Raw genomic sequence first — 24,432 nt, forward strand, 5'->3', positions numbered from 1 at the left:
AATTGCTCCTCCTTCCTTGGTTGAACCTCTTGATAGCACTTGCCTAACCCTCTGAGTGTGTAGGGCCTAATACACCAAAGCCACCTTCATTCCATCCTTTCCTCTTTCTCATTCTCCTTTTGTCCCTGGCTCCCTCCACTTCTGATGCATATATCCTTTTAGTTGGTCAGTTTTCATTCATCCACTCCTTATGTTTGAACCATTCCAGCACACCTTGGTCATTCCTCCTAGTCAGACTGCACTTTCCATTATGTCTTTTCTGACACTGTCATTCCTTACAATCAGTTCCTCTCACTCCACACATTGCTCTCAGGTATATCATTTCAACGCATCCACCTTTTTCTTTTTTCCTTTCATTTGCATTCAGAGCCCAAGACTGATGTCCTTACATTGCATTTAGGAGTATTTTACCTTTAGACACACCCTCTTTGCCCTATGATTATATACAGAGCACCTGAGACCCAAGCATCTTCTTGTGTGTGACTCACTTCAACCCATGTCTCAGGTTAAAGATTTTCTAGCAAGCTGAAATGTTTGGAATTTCTTTTCTTCTTTCATACATGTTCACTTTTTCCCACATCAAGTGAGGTAGCATCCAGAACAGATGATTGAGCCTGAGAGGATAAAAGTGTTTGGAATTATGGGGGTATAAATGTTGCATAGAGGAGACTTTCCTTGAACATTGTGATGGATAGTGGAAGATAGTTGATTGAACTTAGATACAGGGGAATCTCGATAAGTCAGACTTGGAAAACTGAAAATTCTGCTCGTGTTGGTGATACCAACTTTTCCTATTGACAAGCAAACAAAAACTATAGAACAGTGCCCATGATAAGTTGAAATTTTAGACCAGCCAACCCAGTTGAGTAAAACTTTTGTTTGGAACCTGCAAAAAAATGTTGCCAAAGTTTGTTATAAAAGGGTTTGAAACTCTTGTCTTTGATGCTGAAAATTCTGTTTAAGGGGATATATGTTTGAAAAGTGATGGGAGCAAGGCAGAGGGGTAGAGCAAAAAGGAGAAGGAAAGATAGACGTAAAGAGGCTTTGAGATACCTTGGCTTGAACAGTCAGAAGGATGATAAGTGTGCATGGGATAGAATGAATTAGAGAGATATGGTATATAAGAGTTATGCGCTATGAACGGACTGGATCAGGGCATGTGAAGTGATCAGGGCAAACTGTTGAATGGTCTGTGGTGCTTGGCCGTGAATTGTAAGCCATGGTTTTTGTGCATTTATACAAGTTGGTTAGAGAGTTGATATTAGCAAAGGAGGTCAATGTTTGACTTCCTGGTACTTCCTCACTATGGAAGGAAATGGTGTACAATTAAGGGTTTTAAGGTCAGTTATTGTATAAGTATATCTTAGTTCCTTAATGAGACAGTGTTGATTTAAAAAGAAGCTACTGTTAATACTCATGTTTTAGAATAAGATAGGACTTTTTTCTATCAATTAATTAAACTGGTAATTTTCAGAGAGTGTTGACAGCTGAGTATATTCATGGGTTCAAAATAAGTGATGTAGCAAGCATATCGAAGGCCGGGCTTAATCTGAAGGACATAGACAAGAAGCTCATCGATGCATTTGCTGAACAGATTTTCCATACAGGATTTGTGCATGCAGATCCGCACCCAGGCAATGGTTTGTTCATCACTATCGTTACAGATCAGTATGGGAAAGATAGAAAGATGTATGCTGAAGAGTATTTGATATTCTTTTTTTTTTTTTTTTCAAATATTGCTGAATAGGAATTGAGTTTGAACTCTTGTCCAAGTTATCAGCAGTAACTTCTAATGCTGAAGTGTTGGCAGAGTGAGCATGTGGTAGGGACCTGTAAAATACTATGAGGTGGGATGTAAGAGAAAAGGCAATTTATTGTGAATGTACACAAAGTAGAATAGCATTTTTATAGGGGGTTCATATTTTGAATGGATGAAGAAGGGGAACAGAAATGGTTGAGGGTATGAGCAGACTTCTAGTGTTTTGAGTATAATTTTCACAATTGATCACCATTTCCTGCATTAGCAAGGTGGTGCTAAGCTCCAGCTGTCATGTGTAATGTGCCAAAACCACAGCCCCCAATCTACAACCAAACCCATGGTCTTCTCCATTCACTTCATTTGCCCTAGTTCAGTCTATTGACAGCATGTTGATGTCAAGTATACTACATCATTCTAGCTCACTATATCCCTTTCATCCTCCTGCATGTTAAGACCCAACCACTCAAAATTTTTTTCACTTCATCCTTCCATCTCCAATTTGATCTCCCCTTCTCTTTTTACCATCAACATCTGACACATATCCACTTTGTTAACCTCTTTTCACTCATGCTGTTTCCTGTAGGGTGGTATGACATCAGGAATGGACAAAGGATTGTATGCATGTGTATATATGTATATGTATGTGTATGTATACATACACATACATCTTTCAGTCCAGAGAAAGTAACTTTCTTGTCAGAGGAGGGTTTTGTATAAGAAAGTATGAGCTGACATCTAAACTTATGTTCCACAATGATCCCTTTATATCACATAATGACTTGTTTATCTTCCATGATAATCCTTGTGTGTAGTGCTGCGACTTTAGCAAGAAACAATTTCAGTATTGATCCGGCGGAGTAAACATGGTGGAGCAGAGATTGTTATCCTGGACCATGGCTTATACCAGTTCCTCCCAACAACTGTCAGGCAGCCGCTGTGCCGTCTGTGGAAGGCCATAGTGGTGGGAAATCATGAGAAAATGAAGGAAAATGCTGCACAGTTAGGCGTTACAGGTGAGTTTTGGTTTTACAGGAAAGCTTAATAGTGAGGCATCTCAATGTCACATTGAGAAGTAATGTTTGCTTATCTATCTATATCTCTCATGCCTGTTCCAATTGGAACTCCCTTGAAGGGGTGGCCATGGCAACAGTCTCCATAACTAAAGAACTCCAGTGCCACTTCTTATCCTTTAGTGCCTCACCCTTAACAGGCCACTGGCAGAGGGCAAGTCTAGTGCAGTGTTTACAGAGGCTTCTACTAATGTTCCTGATGAATTCTTCTAATTCTCCTTCCTACTACTTCACCTAATGTTTCTACCCAAGTAATGATTGAAATAGTTACCATTATTCTTGAGACATTTACCTATGGAGATATTGCCTGATCTTTATTTACTGCACTCAAGGCATGATATTTTTTAGGTATTACTGGACTACTCATCATGCATATTGTTACACCAGGAACTAAAAGTCATCTTTGGTAAAGCTGTATCATCAGTGAATGGAAAGGGTTACAGTCTTGTCTTGGGCAATGTCATTCAGAAGTTCTTCATTTCCTTGCTTCTATATGGAATGCAACCATGAAGCTATGGGAGCCCCATAAAGAGGTTAGAGTTGTATGATTATGATAATACATATACTGTATCTTATCATACCTTATTGTCCTAGAATTCTCATCTGTCAGGGCTTCTCTGCCATGCTCAGGATATCCAACACATTCACCTTTGCTTATATATATTTTCAATTGTCAGTAGGTCTCTTAGTCACCAGTTGAATTTTAGCAGGGTTTTTGGTATGCTTTCTTAGGTACAGTATTTCCATTTTAAGATTAAATCTTTTAAAGTAATTGAAACAGCAAGAAAGTGTAGGATGTTCTTTGAAACGAGGTAAAAAAGATTTTATTTTTGATCCTTTATAACAGTGGATGGCTCTATCCTTTTCATCATTTTTATATTGATATAGTTCACTGTTTTTTAATGAGTAAATATAACTTTTTATTTGATGTATCTTACTGTGATATATATCTTGGAATGGATCAGCAGAAACAGTACAGTACATTATTACTAAGATATTGCAAAATCCTACAGGATTCACAAAAGCTAGAACAGTTGTAAGGTGGATGTATTTAGTTGCCCGGATGATTCAGTTTATATGCATAAAGTACTTAAGTTTAGAGGGGTTGTGTATCATTTAAAGTAGTGGTGACTATCTCTTTATTCTCATATGTTAAAGATGTAACAGCAATTCTTAGAAGCTTATGCTTAAGAAGTTTGTGTGTAAGATTAAGTGTCCCTTTGTCAGTATCTTCAGCATACCTTGTTGTAGCATCATGGAATAACAGCAGTACTTTCCACAAATGACTTATCAGGAACAAATTCTACACTGTCAGGAAGAGTTGAAGGGACATTATATATCTAGTACTCATAAGTTTGGTCACTCCTCCATATCAGACTTCAGACCAACTTGACCTTTCTTGCCTTAGTCATTGTCACTAAAGTAAAAGTATGAAGTAGAACAATTTTTGTAGTTATAAGGTTTTTGTTCTTTTTCATTCTTAATCATGCCTGCTTGTCATGTTTGCCTTGATGAAAATTAATTGCTTGGTTCCTTCTGCTTTTGACATTAGAAAGTGATAACATAGGAGGGGTGATGTCCAGTCTCCTCACACTCACCCCTCTTAGTTGCTGGAAACAGCATTCAGGAGATATGTGCGAAATATTCATTCTCCCCTATTATTATTGATGTTTTGGAATTTTGGTTCTAAAAGATTCATACCACAAGTTCTTAAGCTAAAAAAATTAGATTACACCTTTATTGAGTCATCCTTTAGAAACTCTGCTTTTTGTGCTTGGAATGGTAAGTTTTGTGTAGAGGAAGCTATGTAGGAAGCAACAAAGAAAGACCTTAGACCAGAAGAAGGCTAAAGAAAGTGTTTTTATGGAATTATATGGAAAGGGAAGGCAAGAGTAAATATGTGAGTAGAAGAATGTCAAAAACTGTACTAACACTTCTTGATATAATTCTGCAGGCTTGGTTTTATGTTGTATGCTAGGCAGCCAGATCACAGGCAACCTAATTGTTCGTCCTCCTTTCTGGGAAGTTGGTTATGTATATTGCAGACTCAAATTGTATTGGTATGTATGTAGGGTGACTGGACTTGTCTGTCATTAGCTAAAGGCTTGAGTGTTGTAAAAACGTATGCAGTTTTGGGTATGCCTTCCACTTCACTACTATAATCTGTGATGGAGCATTAAAAAATCATTGAGTAATCATATATCAGTACACTTCAGAGAAGATCTCATTTCAGCTGTTCTCCACAGTTATATGGAGAATGTAATCTAATACTTTTTAATAAAAAGGACTGGATTTTAGATAATTAGGCAATTTTTTTAGATAAATATTGAAGGCTTTATACTATGACAGTTTGAGGTTGATGACATCCCGCATAGCAGTTTGCACTAAATTGTTACAGCTCCTATCCCATGTTGAGGGTGAGATTAGGTACTAGATACTGTTCTTAGAACAATCATTTGATTATTTTTTTGGAAAAATAGATGAAAAGAAGCTCAAATCTATAATTCTTTGGTCTCGCAATGAAGTTGAGTAACTAGACTCACGAGTACCCCGCCTTTGTGGGCCCAGAATGAGGGTACAAAATATGCAGTAAATGATGAAGTTTGGTATGGGTAGCAGTATTTATAGCCAATCCCACTTGAAACAAATCACTGGGTGTAACTTTTTGCATGTTAAATATTTTCCATGAAAATTTATGATTTTTTTCCCCTTGTATTAAACACTTGGAGTATGAACAGATAACTGTACTTATGCACAGTCTCCATTATACGTGATGGATTTTTACCAGTAACAAAGTGCAAGACACCTCATTAAAGCAATGGTTACACTGAATTGGATTTATTGACAAAATGGTTATTTCTTCTTGGGTGGAAGTTATTTTCTTCATAATATTTCTGCCATAAAAGAAGTTTACCTCAGTTTGTTTAGCTTAAGGAGTACTGTCATCATCAGTGGTGTGTTTGCCCATTTTTTAAACTACAATTTAAACAAAATTACTCCATGAAGGATTATAGTGTGGCTCCTTGATTCAAACCACATGTTTATGGTTATGGACAAAGACTATGATGAAATTGAAATGGCCTACCTTTAATGGTTATGCTGAGAGGGAAGTGAATACCTGTCTCATCATAGTCCAGAATTTATTAAACAGGCTGCCATGAATATGTTTTCTCACATGCAGGTGTAAGTGAGAGCTTCGTTCTCGTTTAACATTTGGAAGGTGTGTCACTAAGGGGTTCTCTGTATTTTACACAGTACTGTATGATTTTTATATTTCTGTTTATCATAGCAGATCCTGTAAATTTATTGGCTGTATTTGTCAATGAGTACTTGATGTAGTTAGTGCCATTGCTTTTCTTGATTTATGACTCCTGTCTTTAGTATGGAAATATAAAAATGTTTGTTGGAATATACTCATTACGTATATGTTTCTATTCCTTCATCATTTCACTCCTTCCCTTGACTTTGTTACCCAGAAATTTAACCCATGATTTCACTGCTATCACAAACAGCCATGTTAGGATCCAGTGGTCTGCTGCTGTTTGCATTCTTATATATTTCACCTCCTGACTTTGTTATACATTACTCGTATACCTTTATGATGTAAAGTATCTATATTACCTCTACCTACCCTTGCTACAACAGACGACTTCACTACTTCCTCTTGTCCTCATTAACCCTATGACTTTAATATCCCAGTGACTTCATTAGTGCGTATGGGATAAAGGCAGTGTGATGCAGATATATAGATATTTGAATAGTACTGTATCCATGAAAGTGAAGGAAATCCTTATTAATAAGAAATACATGTAACAGATGGCTACCGGTTCTTTTGTATGATGGTGTCGCAGCGCTATGTCCCACCTTCAGGGTCAGACAAGTTTGAAAATGAGTTCCTCGGACGTCAAGGCCCCAAGAAGTTTAGTCGAAGTGATTGGAAGAAAATGTCAAAACTGGATAGAGAAAAGTTGCAAAAGCGCATGGATGAAGCAAGAGAGAAGTTAGAAAAATCGTTTGAAAATCTTCCATCCGAGTTATTTCTTGTTTTGAGGTGAACATTCCTGATTTGACTGCTTATCATCTTGCCAAATGGTGTAGGCTGAATCCAAATGTAGTTTAATTTCCTGTTGTCTAATTAGGATGAAGATAGCATGGTCTTTGCATATGGGGTTCTAGTGTTTTCTGTAGCCTTTGAACAGGTGCACTGTATTGATCTTTTAAAAGGTTTCACTTTGTACTGCTTGCTGGTAAATGTTTACTTTGTCTTCAAGAAGAATAATTTCATTTTGGTAGATATAACTAACAATTCCATCATATTTCTCTGTTATTCTTTGGCTTATTATACTGTGGCTAGCTTTTTGAAAAATTTTATCCATGTATTTTAGGCCAGCAGGATGGATGGATGGATGTGTATGCATGTTTCATCTCTGTATATAGGCTAACCTCTTTATCAGATTATTAGTCTTTTGACAGTGAATCATTATGTCACATGCTTATGTCCTGTATCAGAGATTGAGGTGTTACCAGACTCCACCTGTGTGAAGTTGCACCACAAGTGAAAATTCACCTTTGGTGAGGCTGTATCACTGGAAGCACAGCCTCATTAAAGGACTCCAAAGGATTCTATGTTTTTCTACTTCTTGAAATGGCACAGCCTTGGGCTACAGGAGCCTTTAGAAAGGTCCTGGGTAACACTAGAATTCTTTCAGGGAAATTGGATCTGAGTTAATAATAGATAAATGAGATAGATGACATAGATCCTATTGGATAGGAAGTCTAACTACCTAACTTAGTGTTACTTGCTCCGAATTAGCTGTTGGGGGCTCTTGACCCATAAGTTGACTTTGCATAACCCAATCCAGGCACAATACTCATGCAGATCACTTTTTTTTCTTTAAATGAGACAGCACAGGTAACTGATTATGATTAAGGTAATCATTAATGTCTGAGTTTTTTTTTTTCATACATATTCGTCATATTTCACATTAGCAAGGTAGCGTTAAGAACAGAGGACTAAACCTAAGAAGGAATATCCTTACATGGTCCCCTTCTCTGTGCCTTCTTTTAGAAAATCAAAAAATAGGAGGGGAGGATTTCAGCACCCCACTCCCTCCCCTTTTAGTCACCTTCTGTGACACACAGGGAATACATGGAAAGTATACTTTCTCCCCTGTCCCCAGGGATAATGGCCCAACTCACCCACATACATGAACGCCCACACACGCACATATACATACCTATACATTTCAACATATACATACATATACATACACAGACATATACATATATACACATGTACATATTCATACTTGCTGCCATCATTTATTCCCGTCGCCATTGCACCACACATGCAATACCATCCCCCCTCGTGCGCGGGTGCACACGAGAGGTACCACTGGGAAAAGACAGAAAAAGGCCACATCCATTCACACTCAGTCTCTAGCTGTCATGTGTAATGCGCTGAAACTACAGCTCCCTTTCCACATCCAGGCCCCACAAAACTTTCCATGGTTTACCCCAGACACTTCACATGCCCTGGTTCAATCCATTGACAGCACGTCGACCCTGGTATACCACATCATTCCAATTCATTGTATTCCTTGCATGCCTTTCACCCTCCTGTATGTTTAGGCCCTGATCACTCAAAATATTTTTCACTCCATCCTTCCATATATGATAAAAATTCTTGAATTGCCCACCTCAGCTATGAGGTAAAATTTACACCCATTTATGTTTGTAGGGGCATTCCACACATCATTGCGAAGTTCTACAGTTTAGAATATTTCCATGATAAAGAAATCCTGTACAAGATCTGCATCCTCTTTCAAGATTATTGTTATTAATGTTGAAAGCCTTTTGTAAACACATTTGTTTGTGACAAAATACTTTTGAAAATACCTCATATATTGTTATTAATGCATGACAATGCTCTTGGTGCACCACATATGTCTGCAGATAAGCTGCCTTTTAAAAGGCACATATTAGGACTGTCACAGTGAAAGGGTTAACCTCACACTTTTGAATTAACCTCAGTGAACCTTTGAGTTTATGGGTTTTGCCTTGCCTGTTGATTTTACCAATCGTAGTGTTGTGGTGTTTGGTTAGTAGTAAAATTCTGATATTAAATGGTCATGAAAATTCATTTCAGGGGTTGTGAAGTCATTTGGTGCAGTAAATCAGTCATGTAGTAAAACTGTGGGATGATAAATTTACAGGGATTTTGAAGTCATGTAAGTGGTGAAGTCCAGTGTGCAATGAAGACTAATCAAGGAGTGGTGAAGTCATAGGGTGTCGTATATAAGTGTTTTACTGATATCATGGTATATTTAATCCTTGGCAATTTTAGAGTTAAATGGCAGGTAAATCAAAGGGATAATAACAGAAAGGAAAGTATTAATTAGATCTGAATAGCAGTTGCCAGCCAGAAGAGGCTATTCTGTCAGTTGAACTCCGCATTTAGACACAGCCTTCATATCACTAATTTCTATTGTTCCTTCTAGTGTCATACTGATGAGAATTTTTCCCTTAGAGTATTTCTGGTGATACATTTGGGATCACCTTGAGATGAGAATATCTTATTCTGAATTGTAGTTTTCTTTTACCCAATAGTTTCTCTTACAACCAGTACCAGATAATGTATTTAACTTAAATGTATTTTTTTTCATCATTGCAGTGTTATGCTCATCCTCCTCACTGAAAATTGCAGTACTGTGCATTTTAGCACTCATTGTATTTGTTAGGAAAAGGGCAGCTATTGGAAACTGAACAGGGAACCCCCTTGGTTTATACTCTGAAATATACTTGTTGTCTAATTCAGTAATGATCCTTTTTGGATTAAGGTATTTTTGTGTCTTATTCAAATCTGGACTTCGCAAAATCAATGTTTTTATTGATTTTACATGTGTTTCATGTTATTTGTGGTTTGTTTCAGCCTCAAACTACCGGTTGTTTTGCATAGCTCTCGCTCAGCGCTATGTGCCACCTCCTGAGGGTATTGTCCATGATTTATTTGACCTATTTTTTGATGACAAAGGACCAAAATTTATATCTCATGCTGACTTCAAAAAACTGCCAGAGGAAGAGAAGAAAAAATTAAGAAGAGAAATCATGGACATTCATGATCGTGTTTTAGACGTCTTCAAGGCAGTACCAAGCAGTCTGATGCTGATATTTAGGTATTGTAAAATTCTACCATGGGAGTAGTTGGATATATACATAGTATGCACGATTTGTCTTTATTAGCTTGTGAAGACTTAAGTCACTTTTTTATTCTTTTGCCATGAATGTGGGTTGCATATTAGAAATTATGAAGTAGGACTAGGGTAAACTTCAGTGTCTCGGCATTATTATGTCACTATACTGATTTTTTGTCTAAATTTTTTTTTACTCTTGTTGATGCTGGAATAAAGGATTAGCCAGAGTGGATTTTTGGTTTCAAAATTGAGAATACTTTTTCTGTGTTGGCTATCATTCATGTCCTTTCTTTGTTTTTTTTTTTTTTTATCTAGAATGTCTGAATTTTCTTCTTCTTTTTTTTTTCTTTTTTTAAGGCCAGTATCCGAAATGGAGATAGTACCTTTTTTATGTAATAAATTCATTATCTACAAAATATAGATCCTCATTTAATATATAGGTAGATGACCAATTTACTCTAGCAGGAATCACCTAAGCAGCAGACTGAGTGTGTGTGTTCAGCCACATTCCCATGATGACTTTCATTTGTCCTTCACCGAGTCATTACATCTTTATGTGATGACAGCTGTTGTAGACATGTGCATCTACTGATCTGGAAATACAATCAACTAGAGAAACATGCAATAGAGGCAGTAATACAAAAGAGTAACTTTACCTCTTTGAAATCTCTGACTACCACTAAAGTGCTCATCATCAGTGAGCCAGGTGACTGAGGTTGACCAGTTGAAGCAGTTATTTACTTGACCCTTTGCAATTAATAACCTACCAAACTGGCTCCAACTCACTTTCATATTTGAACTATTGATTTCATCTTGATTAATAAATCAGAATTGTGATATTTTTCTGGTTGACAGAGCACCACAATACATGCTCAGAGTCTCACTTTGTAGATATTGAATATGTTTTCTAATGTATAAAGGTCAATGGATATCCCCGGGGATAGGGGAGAAAGAATACTTCCCACATATTCCCTGCGTGTCGTTGGAGGCGACTAAAAGGGGAGGGAGTGGGGGCTGGAAATCCTCCCCTCTTGCTTTTAATTTTCCAAAAGAAGTAACAGAGAAGGGGGCCATGTGAGGATCTCCCTCAAAGGCTCAGTCCTCTATTCGTAACGCTACCTCGATGATACGGGAAATGGCGAATAGAGTGGAAAGAAAAGGTCAAAGGAATGGTGTTGTGAATCATATTATGCATTTAGTTTTTTTACATCTCTCTTGTATGATTTATCACTTTATGCTAACAAAAATAGCTTTTTCTTTCATTTATTTACCGTCATTTGATGTATACATTTATGGATGATTAAGATCAGGAAATTTTGGTGTTGTATACTTTTAGCTATTCATATGATTATTACTTAACTTTCCTCTTGTACATGTACAAGTTTCACTTTAGTTACACAATGATGCACCAGTTACAAGTAAGGGTCAGATAAGTAACCAAGTGTAAATAGTTATTTCTCTGTTTGTGCAGATGTGATATAAGCCATTTTCTTTTAAAAGTTGCTTGTCATATCTGAGATCTAAGGTGGGTCAGCTCATGAATCACAATGCTCTTGAACTGATAGTTAAGAGGTGCAGTTGTTAAAAATTTTGGCTAGAGCTGAAGATATTTCAAATAGCAGCATTCAGCATGTAAAACCATGCCAATGTGCTTCCCTTGTTATGTTGTATTCCATGTATTTAGTTTGTTGCATGTTGTTTACAATGTATTGCAGATGATATAACTGATTGTTGCTGCCTTGCTTCATTGATGAAAACAGTAAGTTGCTGTTTTTTTTAAGTCAGAGGCATTAGTTATGGACAGAGTCTTCACTGAAGGCAGGCCATGAATGAAAAAAAGGGGTAGTGAAAAAGAGAGGGGTAAGAAAAAGTATGAAGACAGGAGGTGAAAAAGGGGAGATAGTTGTGCAGTATGATGTGTTTAAGGAAAAGTTAGGAAGTTAGTTTATCCTTAATGAGACAGAAATTAGGACCTGAAATCCATAGTTGATTTGAGTTCCCTGGGTGTTTGTAGGCATGACTGTTAAAGCTGGAAAGGTTTTAGGGCAATTGATAGACTAAAGAAGGAAGTTCCATAGCTTTGCATTTTGAAGAAAGAAGAAGGTATCATGATGATTAATTCTCATGTGGCTGACCTCCATATAGAAACTGTGGGGAGCTGCAACCAGGTGTATGCCGTGGGTCCAGGCCTTGGCAGCTGGGGCACACATAGACAGCTCAAAAGAGCATTGGCTGGAACTCGGTGTCTTTAATACAGAGAAAGGCAGCAACTTCATATCAGGTGGAAAAGGATGGGTAAGGGGAGTAGGTAGCAGGAGAGTTGATCAGGCCAAAGGCTTTTTGTTTCACTATGGCTCAAAGTGAGGGAGGAAGAGCCACTCTAAATTTGCAGGCAGTATTCCTTACTAGGGTGATTTAGACCTGTGAAGGTTTGGAATAGTCTCTTAAAAGAAAAAAAATTTACAGTACCAGCTTTTGTGAAGCAAATTGTGAGATATTCAGTATGTGGGTGTTTCTAAGATAGAGCATATGATTATGTCTAATATGTTCTTGTTGTAGAGTTGTAACATGGTGTGTTGAAATTCCTTAATAAACATGGGATTTAGAAAGAGCTGAAAGTAGAAATATCACTGTTGCATCATTGAAGTTAATCATGTTTCTGCTGCTGGATTTCACGGTGTTGCAAAGGTATGAAATAAGGGAGGAAATATGTTCAGTGTAAGAAAAAGAATGAGTGTTATATTTGGGGAAGGGGGGAATAAAGGATTAAAAGTGGTCACCCATGTAAGAATAAATGAGGCTAAAGATTGCAAAAAGATTATTTATAGTGGGAAAAAGACAGTAGATGATAGGACAGAACCCAAAAGGATACCACTGTTGATAGGATGATACAGGCACACCACCGATTTTCTGGCTCTCTTGGTTCCAAAGCCTTGCCAGATTAACCATTTTGCCAGACCAACTGTGGTCATGTGATAATGATTCATCAGCACACCTCTAACCCACTAATTATACATCTCCCATGCATCTAAAGTATACCATGGACTGCTAGAAATTTAGATTAAAGTTATTAAATGTTTGAGCACCCTGAGATGGTACGTCTCTCCTTAGATTGTGGGGGTCTTCTTTGTCTATGATGTTAGTATTTTCCTAGATGTGCATCGCCAGAATAATGCAGTTTCATTTGCATTATACACTTGCTCAGGACTGAAGTACTTGTCAGCTATAAGTTTCACAAATTTGTCCACATACTCGGCAGCTCCTTCTTGGTTTACAGACCGCTTTTCTCTGCACACTTTATTCATGGAAATTCCATGACACTTCTTGAATCTTTGAAGCCATCCTTCACTATAGTCACACTCATGTTGTAATTTAAGTTCTTTGTGGAACGACTTAGCCTGGTCCATTATCATGCTACCTGACAAGTCCACTCCATCACTCCGACACTGTCAAAACCATTCCATCATCACTCGATCATGCTCAGTACTCTTACCATCTTTCGTAGTTTTTCGAATCATCATTTGCTTCCTAGAATTGCTGTCTGCATAGAATTTCAATATTTTCTCCCTTTGCTTCTTTATATCATAAACAGTTGATGAACCAATACTGTAGATGTCACACAGCTGTAGATGTCACACTGAAACACCACGGACCATTTTTTTCAATAGTTCTACTTTATCATGGATCGATATGGACTGTTGTTTACATTTGACACCACAGCTGACACTCTCATATGTCTTAGAAGCCATAACTAGGGTTAAATTTAAGCAAAATAAGCTAAGAATCTCACAGAATCGTGGTAAATCCACCAACAAGTCCAGTGTAAAGAACGTAGATAAGTGTCACAGTGCCATCTGTGACCGCCCATTAAACTAGTCTGGTGGCTGTGGTAATTTCACATTCCCTCATGTAATTTGTCCAGACTAAAGGAGGTGCCGAACTATCATTTGCTGGAATTTCAGTGGTGTACATGTTCAAGGAAATCGCTTCATCATTGACTACCAGAGCGGAATAACCAAAAAGGAGATTGTGCATTTGAAAAAAAAAAAGTGGAAAACCCAGAGGATGGAAGTATAGAGGACAGTGACTTATGATACACCCTGTCAAATGCTTTTGAAATGTTGAGGGCCATAACTGAAGACTCAGAGTCCATGGGAGAGGAGAACCAGAAGTGAGTGTCTAAGGAAAGAAGATAATCAGTGGACCTTGGATAGGCTTTTGGATTCTGTGTAGTGCATTTGTAAGAAAAGCAGTATTATTTATCAAGCAAGACAAGCAGTGAGTTCTACAAAATACCCTTGCCTTTTGGCAAAAATCTTTTTGGCAAAATAGGGTTCTTATTTGAGTGCATTCATCACCTACTTAAGACCCTGTACTCCTACCCTGAACTTGGCCTTGGAAGTCTGTCAAGAAATTTGGTGCATACTAGTATAATGTATATAGAGTGGTTACTAAGACAGATGCATGATTATATGTTGAATGGTAAAACAGTCATGGTAACATTACACACCCTTCTCACATCTTCACCAGAAACCTTTCACCCTCCTTCATTCTTGCTTGTATACATGCCTTGCTCTCTTGATGATACTGCTGTTTGCATTCTGTAACTCCATTTATTCCATCATCTTATTTAATGCATCTCTTTCATCCTTTTCATACACTCTCTCTATGTCTATAACTGCCGCATGCATGTCTTTTTCTTACCAAATATTTTTCATGCACATCCTTCAGAACAAAAACTAAAAACTTAAATCACACCCCTCTGTACCCCCTCTGAAACCAAATTGTTCTTCCTTAGTCATTTATTTTGTCACAATGCCACCTTTTCTGACATCAGTCTCCATGCACCTTATAGAAGAATCAGCAGATTTATTTCTCTATGATTTACTTATTTTCCTTCATCCAGTGCATTGAGCTTTCCATCACATTGCTCACTGCATCTCTCTTCCACATTTTTTTTTTCCTTTTTATCACTTCCTTATTCACTTTACTCACTCTCACCCCCATTTGTTCTCTTGTTCTCCTCACACTGTTTCACCTCCTTCAAAACATTTTCTTATCTCTGAATTCATTGGTTCTCTATTCCTTTCCCCAAATCTCTCATGTGCAATCTTTTAACTCAATTTGATCTTTTTAATTGAAGGTATTTGTTAGAGGATCATTGTGCTATCTTGGTGTATATGCTTATCCTAGGTTTGTTAGCAAAGCTCACTGGCTTTTAAGCAACAAATGCCCAAGGTATTTACATTTGTGCATTGTAAAGATCCTCATTGTTGTTTTTTTACTCATTCCAAGCACTTGGTTGTCTGCAAGGAATATTTAAACATATTAGAATTTTTTTATTCTTTACCAATTCTGTTGTCTTTTATTCATTGATGATATTATTATGTTGAGGCTTTTTTCTTGATCAGGGAAACTTGAAAGTATAATTTAAGAGATTTTTAACACTCAAAATATGGTTTACCTTCCCCATAACTCCACTGTGACTTTTTGGAGATTAGTTAGTCCTTCTGTTGACTTCAAAATCCTTTTCATTTGAATGGTGTATGTAATCTACTTCTTCCTAAATGAAAGTCAGGGTATTGTCTTAGAGGCTGATGTGAATTTCTCTCTTGTATTTTCACTGCTTTACATTGGTTTGAATTCATTTTTATCTGCCAGTTACTTGACCACTGCTGTGTCGTTTTTTAGCTAGCCATCATATGCAGTTATATTTAATCATAGTAAGAGCATATGGAAACATTGACATAGAGCAGGAGTAACAGAATAAATGTGGCCTCATTACTGAGCTCTGAAGAATTTTATGTTACTTTTGTTCAAATTGAAAAAGCATCTTTGACATACAACCTTTGCTGTATCCCTTTTAGGTAACTTCAGATCCTTTTTAGGAGTGTTTCTCTGACACCAGCCTTGAATTTTTAATTTATCTATTTCTTTTTGAATATCAAAAACCTGTTACCAAAGCAAAGATGCACAAACCATCCACTCATCTCTTTCTTTGATGATGGTGCTTGCATCTGTGTAGTAAAGCAGCAGATTTGTAAGTTATAAGTTCTTTTATCTTATTCTTTGTTGTTCCTTATTGTGTGGTTACTGCTATCGAAAAAAAATCATCCAGTTCTGCAATTAACAGTATTTGCCTGCTATGTTTATTAGTGATGCATTACTGTACCTTCTTACCCTTGGAGTCCCTTTTATGGGGCTTCCAAAATGTCCTGAAAGCTAGCCACATCCACTGGGTGGGACCACATAAAGATTGATGTTTGTGTGGGCAGAGTGCATGGAAATTGAACGGTAGATGTTCAGTGTCTTCACTGTATACCTGCATTATGGGCATTAGGGGTCTTGTGACTTGTTAAAGATGGTGTTTATAATGTTGGAATGATTGTTGGTGTCCTAAGTGCAGATTGGAAAGGGTAACTCATACATGTCTGGGGACAAGGACATATTCATAGCTTGAAGCAAAATCCCCATTACCTCTTAAAGGTAGGGACAATATACTCTCTTTTGCATTCACTTGTATTGTGGGGACAAAGCACCCCATTTGTTTGGAGGTGAAGTTGGTAAGGGTAGTTCAGGTTAATTACATATTTGTTATTATTTTTGGTCTATGTGGTTCAGATTAATGAACAATGAAAATTAGTGTAATAGCAGATGATATTAGATGGAAAGTGTTTTACAGGCATCATGTTTAATTCTGATGAAAGAAGGAGCTTGAATTACCTCTTATTTGAGAGATGAGAAAAATTTTGGGTATATTTACAACTTTATGTTTGTGAAGAAGAAACAATCAGATAGCAAAGCCAAAGACTGCTTTAACAGTTTTTATAAAACAATAAGTAGAAAAATATTTTGAGTACATACAAGAAGAGCAGTAATCCTGTAGTTAGCTTAATATCTTATTTGTATAAATCTTTGAGAAATCCACAAGAATGTTATTCATCACTTAGCAATCACTAAATACTCTTAAAAAAACAAAGATTTCACATACATTTAAATTTATGTGAGTCATAGTACAAAATACATCACTTTGAATTTAGCTTTTTGTTGATTTCTGAAAAACTCGAGTTTTTATTTAAAAATCTGATATAAGAACTGTTAGGGTCTCATAAAACTTTTGTAGGTATGATTCATATCTTAGGGTTATATTATATGATATGCTAAGAAACCCCCAGTTTTTTCCTATGGACAAATTCTTTGCTTGTAGTAATACCATTCCTCACTTGTACATAGCAATTGATATTATGAGAGTTTGAAATGTAGAAATGTATGTAAATCAGATCTTTGAGAAACTGTGATGACAATCATATTTCATTTTTGATAACCTTAAACTCAAGCATAATGTGTATGATAATGATTAGTATTAAAAACATTCCAATTCCATTAACTTCCAGACTACTTGCTTTTTGCGGAAATGCTAATGCAGCATCCAATTCAAACTGGAGGTGTCAAGTTGCTTAAAAATGTATTGAGTACTGATGAATTAGAATACATGCAGAAGATGGCAGCAAACAGATTTGATCAAATAAACAGGACGCTGCGGGAATTACCAAAGGAAATGTTGTTAATTATACGGTAAGCTCATAGAGTGCACATTGAGTCGTAAAGATTTTACTATTTTTGATTTTTGATGAGGATTGTTTGCCACTCCTTTTCGTGCATGTATGTGTGCATTTTAAAATAAAGACATTAAGGAACAGGAAAGAGGATAAATATTGTGAAGTAACAGTTCACAGTTTCATTCATGTTTTTGTTCCTGATACCTTGTATAGTGTTTATAAACTGGCAATATGTATCCTTGTACTTGTATAAATGTTGCTTGTATTTGTATGCATCCTATTTTGGGTCTTTTTACTTGGTCTTTGGGCTTGAAATATGCAAAGAAAAGAGGAAACTATATAGAAAAATGATTTTGTAGAATTGAGTTTTCATGTAAGGATCATATTCTTCCCAGAAGCTTAGAATTGTTTACATTTGCAGTAAAGAGAATATCTAAAGGAAACTCTAATATGTACTCAAGATCTTTTTTTCTATATCATTTACATTTGATGCAGGATGTGAGATCATGTAGCTTTTGCACATATATCCTCTTGGTCAATCTTTCCTCACTCATTCTCTCCATGTGCCCAAACCATTTCAAAACACCCTCTTCTGCTCTCTCAACCACACTCTTTTTATTTCCACACATCTCTCTTACCCTTACGTTACTTACTCGATCAAACCACCTCACACCACACATTGTCCTCAAACATCTCATTTCCAGCACATCCATCCTCCTGCGCACAACTCTATCCATAGCCCACGCCTCGCAACCATACAACATTGTTGGAACCACTATTCCTTCAAACATACCCATTTTTGCTTTCCGAGATAATGTTCTCGACTTCCACACATTTTTCAAGGCTCCCAAAATTTTCGCCCCCTCCCCCACCCTATGATCCACTTCCGCTTCCATGGTTCCATCCGCTGACAGATCCACTCCCAGATATCTAAAACACTTCACTTCCTCCAGTTTTTCTCCATTCAAACTCACCTCCCAATTGACTTGACCCTCAACCCTACTGTACCTAATAACCTTTTTGGTTTTATATTAGATTAAAGATTTTGAAATGGAAAAGAATGGTAAGATTTAATGTGCGATTCTCTTGTGATGCAAGATGCTTTTAGGGGTCGGAATAACTGGAAGGAGCAAACACGTCACATACTGGTATAAAACTGCATAATTTGCTCCCTTATTGTACCTCAGGATGAGTGAAACTATTTGAATTATAGTCCGCATGAACTTTTACAAGAATTTGGACAACAGTATCGCTGATCTGAATTCTCCAGCATTTTGTAATGAATGACAACACAGTTGTTATATTTATTTCTTGCCCTAGGATGGCCTTCTGTAGGGCTCTTGCAGATGTCAGGAAGGTGGCCGCTCCATGAGGTGGGACCACAGGTCAAGAAGTGTGATAAAGATGCATGTAGATTTGTGTAAGATGAGTGTAGGACAATTGAAGAGCACATGTTGTGGGTCCTCAATGTGGAAGTTGCATCTTCAATATGAAGGGTCTTGCAGTGTATTGAATTGGTGTTTATAATTTTGAAGACTTAGATTTTGTTTGAACTGAGCGTGAAAAGGTATAGCTCGTACATCCCTGGGAAGTGTTGTTTCTGATGGTTGTATATCAGTAGCTTTTGTTTCTACATGGGGGGATTAGTGGTTGATGTGCCCAATTGATCCAGGCCTTTCTCTCCATTGCCTGCCTCTCACTCTTCTGAATGTTCAGGTCCCAATACCCAAAAGCCTCTTTCACACCATCCTTCCATCACTTTGGTCTTCCCTTCCCCATTCCTTCACTTTTGACGCATATTTTTGGTCCATATTTCCGTATTTTTTTTTTTTTTTTTTTTTTTTTCTCCAAAAGAAGGAACAGAGAAGGGGGCCAGGTGAGGATATTCCCTCAGAGGCCCAGTCCTCTGTTCTTAACGCTACCTCGCTAACGCGGGAAATGGCGAATAGTTTAAAAGAAAGAAAAGAAATTTCCTCACTTGTCCTTTTCATATGCCTGAACCATTTCAGCACACCCTAGTCATCTCTCTCAATCATACTGTACATTCATTTGCTGATGTTGAATTGATGACATCATTTTAACAGTGTTCACTGCACCCTGTTTTATGTACTGTGAAGGTGCTAGGGGACAGACTATCTTTGTCTTTACTTCTGGATAATGTGGACATGTTAGTGTCTAATGATCTGTTCATTCGATTCCTTAAGTCTATTGTGTTAGAGGCTAACTGAAGTTTTAATCTATGTTCCAGAAACCTGTTATGTATTACCATACATGATGTTGATGATTTAATACTGATGATATTACCTGATTTCTGTTGTGGAGGCATATTTTTCTAAGTTTTTTGTTAGGAGAATTATTCTTAATTACAATGATTCACTAGTAAATGATGGCCAAACCATATCTTTTGGCACACGATAGCTTTGCAGGTTATGCCCATTCAATTATTCCTGTAAGACGAGTTATGGATTTGGTTGTTTACTTCTATGAAAAGATTTTAAGAGAATGTTTTGCATATTTCTAATGTGCTGCCAGCAAAGTAACAATTCTTTTTTGGAAGACACATCATTTTAACAGAGTAACATTTATGATTTGATTCCAAATTCCATTGTTATCAAACCTAAACCTTTTTTTTTTTTGCATGATGTGATAGTGACTAGCTTCATGTATAATTTTGTATTCATTTTCTTCTCATATTTGACATGATCCATCAAATCTCAGTATTTATGCTAGTTTGGATTGATAACAGTTTGTGTAAGACATACAGTAATATAAGTTATTATTTTTTGTATGTCAAACAGGATCTCAAATGATAGCTTACATTAAAGATGCAGTGTTTTATCTGATGTCTCCATACACTAAGCTGGATCTCAAACAATAGCGTACATCAGAGATGTAGTGATTCATCTGATCTCTGTGTTCATGCTAAATTGGATCTCAAATTATAGCTTATGTCGAAGATGCATTGATCTGTTTGATTACGTATGCAAAACTGGAAATGTTAGAACATCTTTGGTTTGAGTTGCACTGATCCTTCAGATCTTCATGATTTTACTAATCTAATGTAATAGCAGCTTATGTCAAAGATGGTTAGATTTACTTAAGCTGTATTTAGTTGTATCTCTTTCAACCGCTTATGGCAGAGATGCTTGGATTCACTTAAGTTGTATCTCTTTCAACAGCTGACTTGTGGTATAAGATGAGGGAATATAACTGACTTGCATCTTGTAACAAAATGAAAATGCACTTACCATGGTATTTGTTGGTGTTTGTTAATGATATTTGTATTTCTTTTTATAATTTGCTATTAAGAGTCATGGAAAGTTTGATGGATTGATATGCTTATTCAGTCTATTTGGTTTTGATTTTTCATGCTCTTCAGCAATTATTTAAGTGAACTACAGATGCTTAAAAAAAAGAATTAGTGGAATCCTTAATCAGACTTTTTTTTTTTTTTTTTTTTTTTTTTGCTGTCTCCCGCGTTTGCGAGGTAGCGCAGACTTATTTTCCAAAATTTTCAGTTTCATACTTTGAGTTTTATTTATTTATAATACCCTCAGGATCAGTTCATGTCAAAGAGATCCTTGTGTTACCCAGGATCTTTCTAAACGCTCTTGAAGACCAAGACTGTGCTACTTCGAGGAGGGTGGGAATATAGACTTCTTTGGAGTGAAAAGTTCTTTCACGAGACTATACTTCCACTGATACTCATCAAAAGTGACTTTTTGCTGGGAGTGTAACATCATGCAGATGGCGCCCAATAATACTACCATGTCTTTAAAACACAGTGTACATGATATTGCATCAGTTGTCATGACATCTGCTACATGTAAATACATTTTGTATATAACCCATTGACAAAGCCCGGTGACCAGTTGAGAGAACTCATGCTAGCTTGGGATTAAAAAAATTTTACTCCCCAAGATAGAGTGTATCCTCAAGGATACCATGATAACTGTAAGTGAGCAGCTTTTGGCCTCAAAAGTTATTTATTCATGTCAAAGGGAATAAACACTTCTGGATACATTGTATATATGGAGTTGAACTAGTGTTTTACTCCATTTGTAAGTAAGTGCGTTCTCAGATGCACATAGGACTCAGCCTAATGCAGAGAAATTGTATTTCATAATTCATTACCAACAGTTTGTTGAGAATCTGATCTATTATAAGTAATGCTCTCTTATAGAGCCTGGTCTTAAAGATATTTCACTATTTGTTCTGTCAGTTGGCATTGGTGATCTTTACAAGCAAATTGTTTCTTTTTTGTTTTTGTCATCAGATTTAAAATATTTCTCTCTTTTTGTTCTTATTGGCACTATTCAAGCTCAGGCATACTGATGTATGATATGATTATTTTTCATAGTATCCTTTACAGATATGATTTATTGTTTCTTTTTAGAAAGATATTTTTTTTGGTAGGACAGTGTATTTGCTCCACTTATTTTCATCTGTCATCCTCCCTACTTATCTCAGTCTGCTTAGTTTTGTCCTTCCGAGTCTTACTTGAGCAAAGGAGCATGCGATTACCCTCCCCACTGATATTGCTCTCCACTGATACCATTGGAGAACAGGAAATGCTTTGAGAATTATGGTAAATGGGATGAATGTTTGAATATTCAGGTAAGACGGCATGACGAATGCCTTGGTCCAGCTAAGACAAAACAAAAGCTTCAAAGATGGAGAAGAAATAAAGAATGGAGATTTAAGAAAGACTGTAGGAAGAAAGTTAGAGATACATGGAAAAAAAAGCTTTTAAGATTATAGAGCCGTGGTAGACACATGACATGATAGGTTGTGAAGATAATATTGGGTAGAATCGTTGATGTTACAGAGGTAGATTTTGTATTACTATATAGAACATTAAAATAGAGAGTTTAAGGTTAGGAGTACTAGAAGAGCTTAGAGATTTAAGTATTTGGGTTCAGTATTATACAAATATGGCACAGTGAAACAAGAATAAAAGAAGAGCAGTCCAAGGCAAGAAAGTGAATGGAGCTGTGGGGAGAGTTATGAAAAGGAAATCTTTGACCTGAATACTGAAAAGAGCTAAAGGACAGCAGAGTCCTGCCAGACTTAAGCAATGGATGTGAAACTTGAGTATGAAATAGACTACACATTTCTGTGGTTCCGGCTTTTAAGCTGTTTGGGTGATATTTGTAGTATTATAATAGATGGGATGGGTAAGTAAATGCTTAAGTGTGTGGATGTATGATGTCAGGGATTAGGTTGAGCACAATGTCTGAAGTGGTTTGTTCACATGAAGAGGTTGCATAATGACAGGTAGGCAAGGAAAATATATGCATATGAGGGAGGTAGGATAAGATAGAATATATTATGGATAGAGCATGCTTGGGAGGTATGTTTGGATAGGGCAATGTGGAGACTTTTCTTTCATGGCCATATTCTCAGAAGGAGTTCCCTGGGAAAACAAAGCATCAGATTTCTAGATAGATAAGGTGATACAATATGACCACAAAAGGTACAGACATACATTTGTTTAGAGCAAGAGACATTTCAAAATGATGATACTAGAGGAATGGTTTTGCTTTTGTTTAGTGGAGACATTTTGTTTGTAATGATGGGGATGTGAATGGAAACATTAGACTCGTACAACTAGTCAGCTTAGTTTGTACGGTGAAAAATTTAGAAATGTTTGTATTGATGCTGAAATTCATGTTTTCTTAAGCAGTCATGATATGGTTTTAGAATTTGAGAGATTGCATGGATTTGATCCACCTGTGTAAATAAGTAGGGCACTAAAGATGATTTTTAAGAATATTATACTTTGTGAAGGAGTGGCATCTCTGTTGACAAATTGACAGCAGAGGCTTCACACCCCTTTAGTATGCTTTATCACCAAATTGTGGAGTCATCACTTACAAGTTATCAAGTGGAGAAAATAATAAATTTTGAGCAAGGAGCATCTAACTCTTTAGTCAGTACAAGCTTTGAGCTTTCACAGTAGTCATTACAAGCTTTGAGCTTTCATACTGTGTATTACTTCCTGCTTGCCCTGCTGTTCTTTCAGTGGATCATTTAACTTGTTTGAAGGATAACAGCTACTTGTGTTAAGGTGGGTTAGAATATGGTACGTGCATGTTAAGTTGCTTATGGTGATCACACTCGAATTGAATGGAACTTTGCTAGTTTTAGGATAGGATAATGCTGGATGTGATGTGTAACCAATTAAAGTCTTTTCGGCATGCTAGGAATCAGTTTGACAGCTTACAACTTTTCATGATGTGGAAATAAGCTCTCTTTCATTAAAAGTGATTCTTTTTCCTCTACATTATAGCTGATTGCATGAAATATATTTGCCTATCTTAGTCTCTCAGTTTTATGGTAGATGAAGGCATATTGCTTTGCTTTTATATCTGTTTCTGTTAGTGTGCTAGGTTCACAATATTTATTTCTGTTACCTCTAATGATATGAGAATGTCTGAAAGAACTTTGCATGCATTACAGTGTTTGAAAATCTGGGCCGTAACTTGTTTGATGTCATTATCAATGGAGTGAAAAAGATTTTGAGCGATTGGGGCCTGAACAGCTTGAACATGCAGGAGGGTGAGTAGTGTGCAAGGAATAGAGTGAATTGGAACAGTGTGGTATACTGAGGTTAACATACTGTCAGTGGACTGAACCAGGGCATGCAACATGTCCAGGGTAAACCATAGAAAGGTCTGTGGGGCCTGGATGTGGATAAGGCGCTGTGGTTTTGGTGCATTACACACAACAGCTAGAGACTAAATGTGAATGAATGTGGCCTTTTTTTTCTTTTCCTGGTGCTACCTCGCTGAAGGGGGAGGGATAGCGATGCTGTTTCCTGTGGGGCGGTGTAGCACCACGCGGGAAAC

General features: G+C 36.9%; 1 protein-coding gene across 5 annotated transcripts in view; it reads left to right on the forward strand.

Moving 5' to 3' along the window:
- The window catches only part of Adck5 (aarF domain containing kinase 5), a 40,358-nt gene that overhangs the window by 10,782 nt on the left and 5,144 nt on the right, over positions 1-24,432 (forward strand). Inside the window, exons 8-11 of one of the 5 annotated variants that reach the window (XR_011716975.1) lie at positions 1,475-1,640; positions 2,602-2,772; positions 9,761-10,004; positions 17,417-17,597. Coding sequence is in view for 4 of the 5 variants with exons in the window: in XM_071696005.1 (XP_071552106.1) it covers positions 1,475-1,640; positions 2,602-2,772; positions 6,646-6,880; positions 9,761-9,818 (630 nt within the window). In the remaining variant the exon portion in view is untranslated. Of the gene's footprint in view, positions 1-1,474; positions 1,641-2,601; positions 2,773-6,645; positions 6,881-9,760; positions 10,005-17,416; positions 17,598-24,432 lie in introns of those variants that run through there. The other 4 variants (XM_071696005.1, XM_071696003.1, XM_071696002.1 and 1 more) reach the window with 4 other exon arrangements.

The sequence above is a fragment of the Panulirus ornatus genome, chromosome 58, assembly GCF_036320965.1.
Source record: "Panulirus ornatus isolate Po-2019 chromosome 58, ASM3632096v1, whole genome shotgun sequence".
In the NCBI taxonomy this organism is placed as follows: Eukaryota; Metazoa; Arthropoda; class Malacostraca; order Decapoda; family Palinuridae; genus Panulirus; species Panulirus ornatus.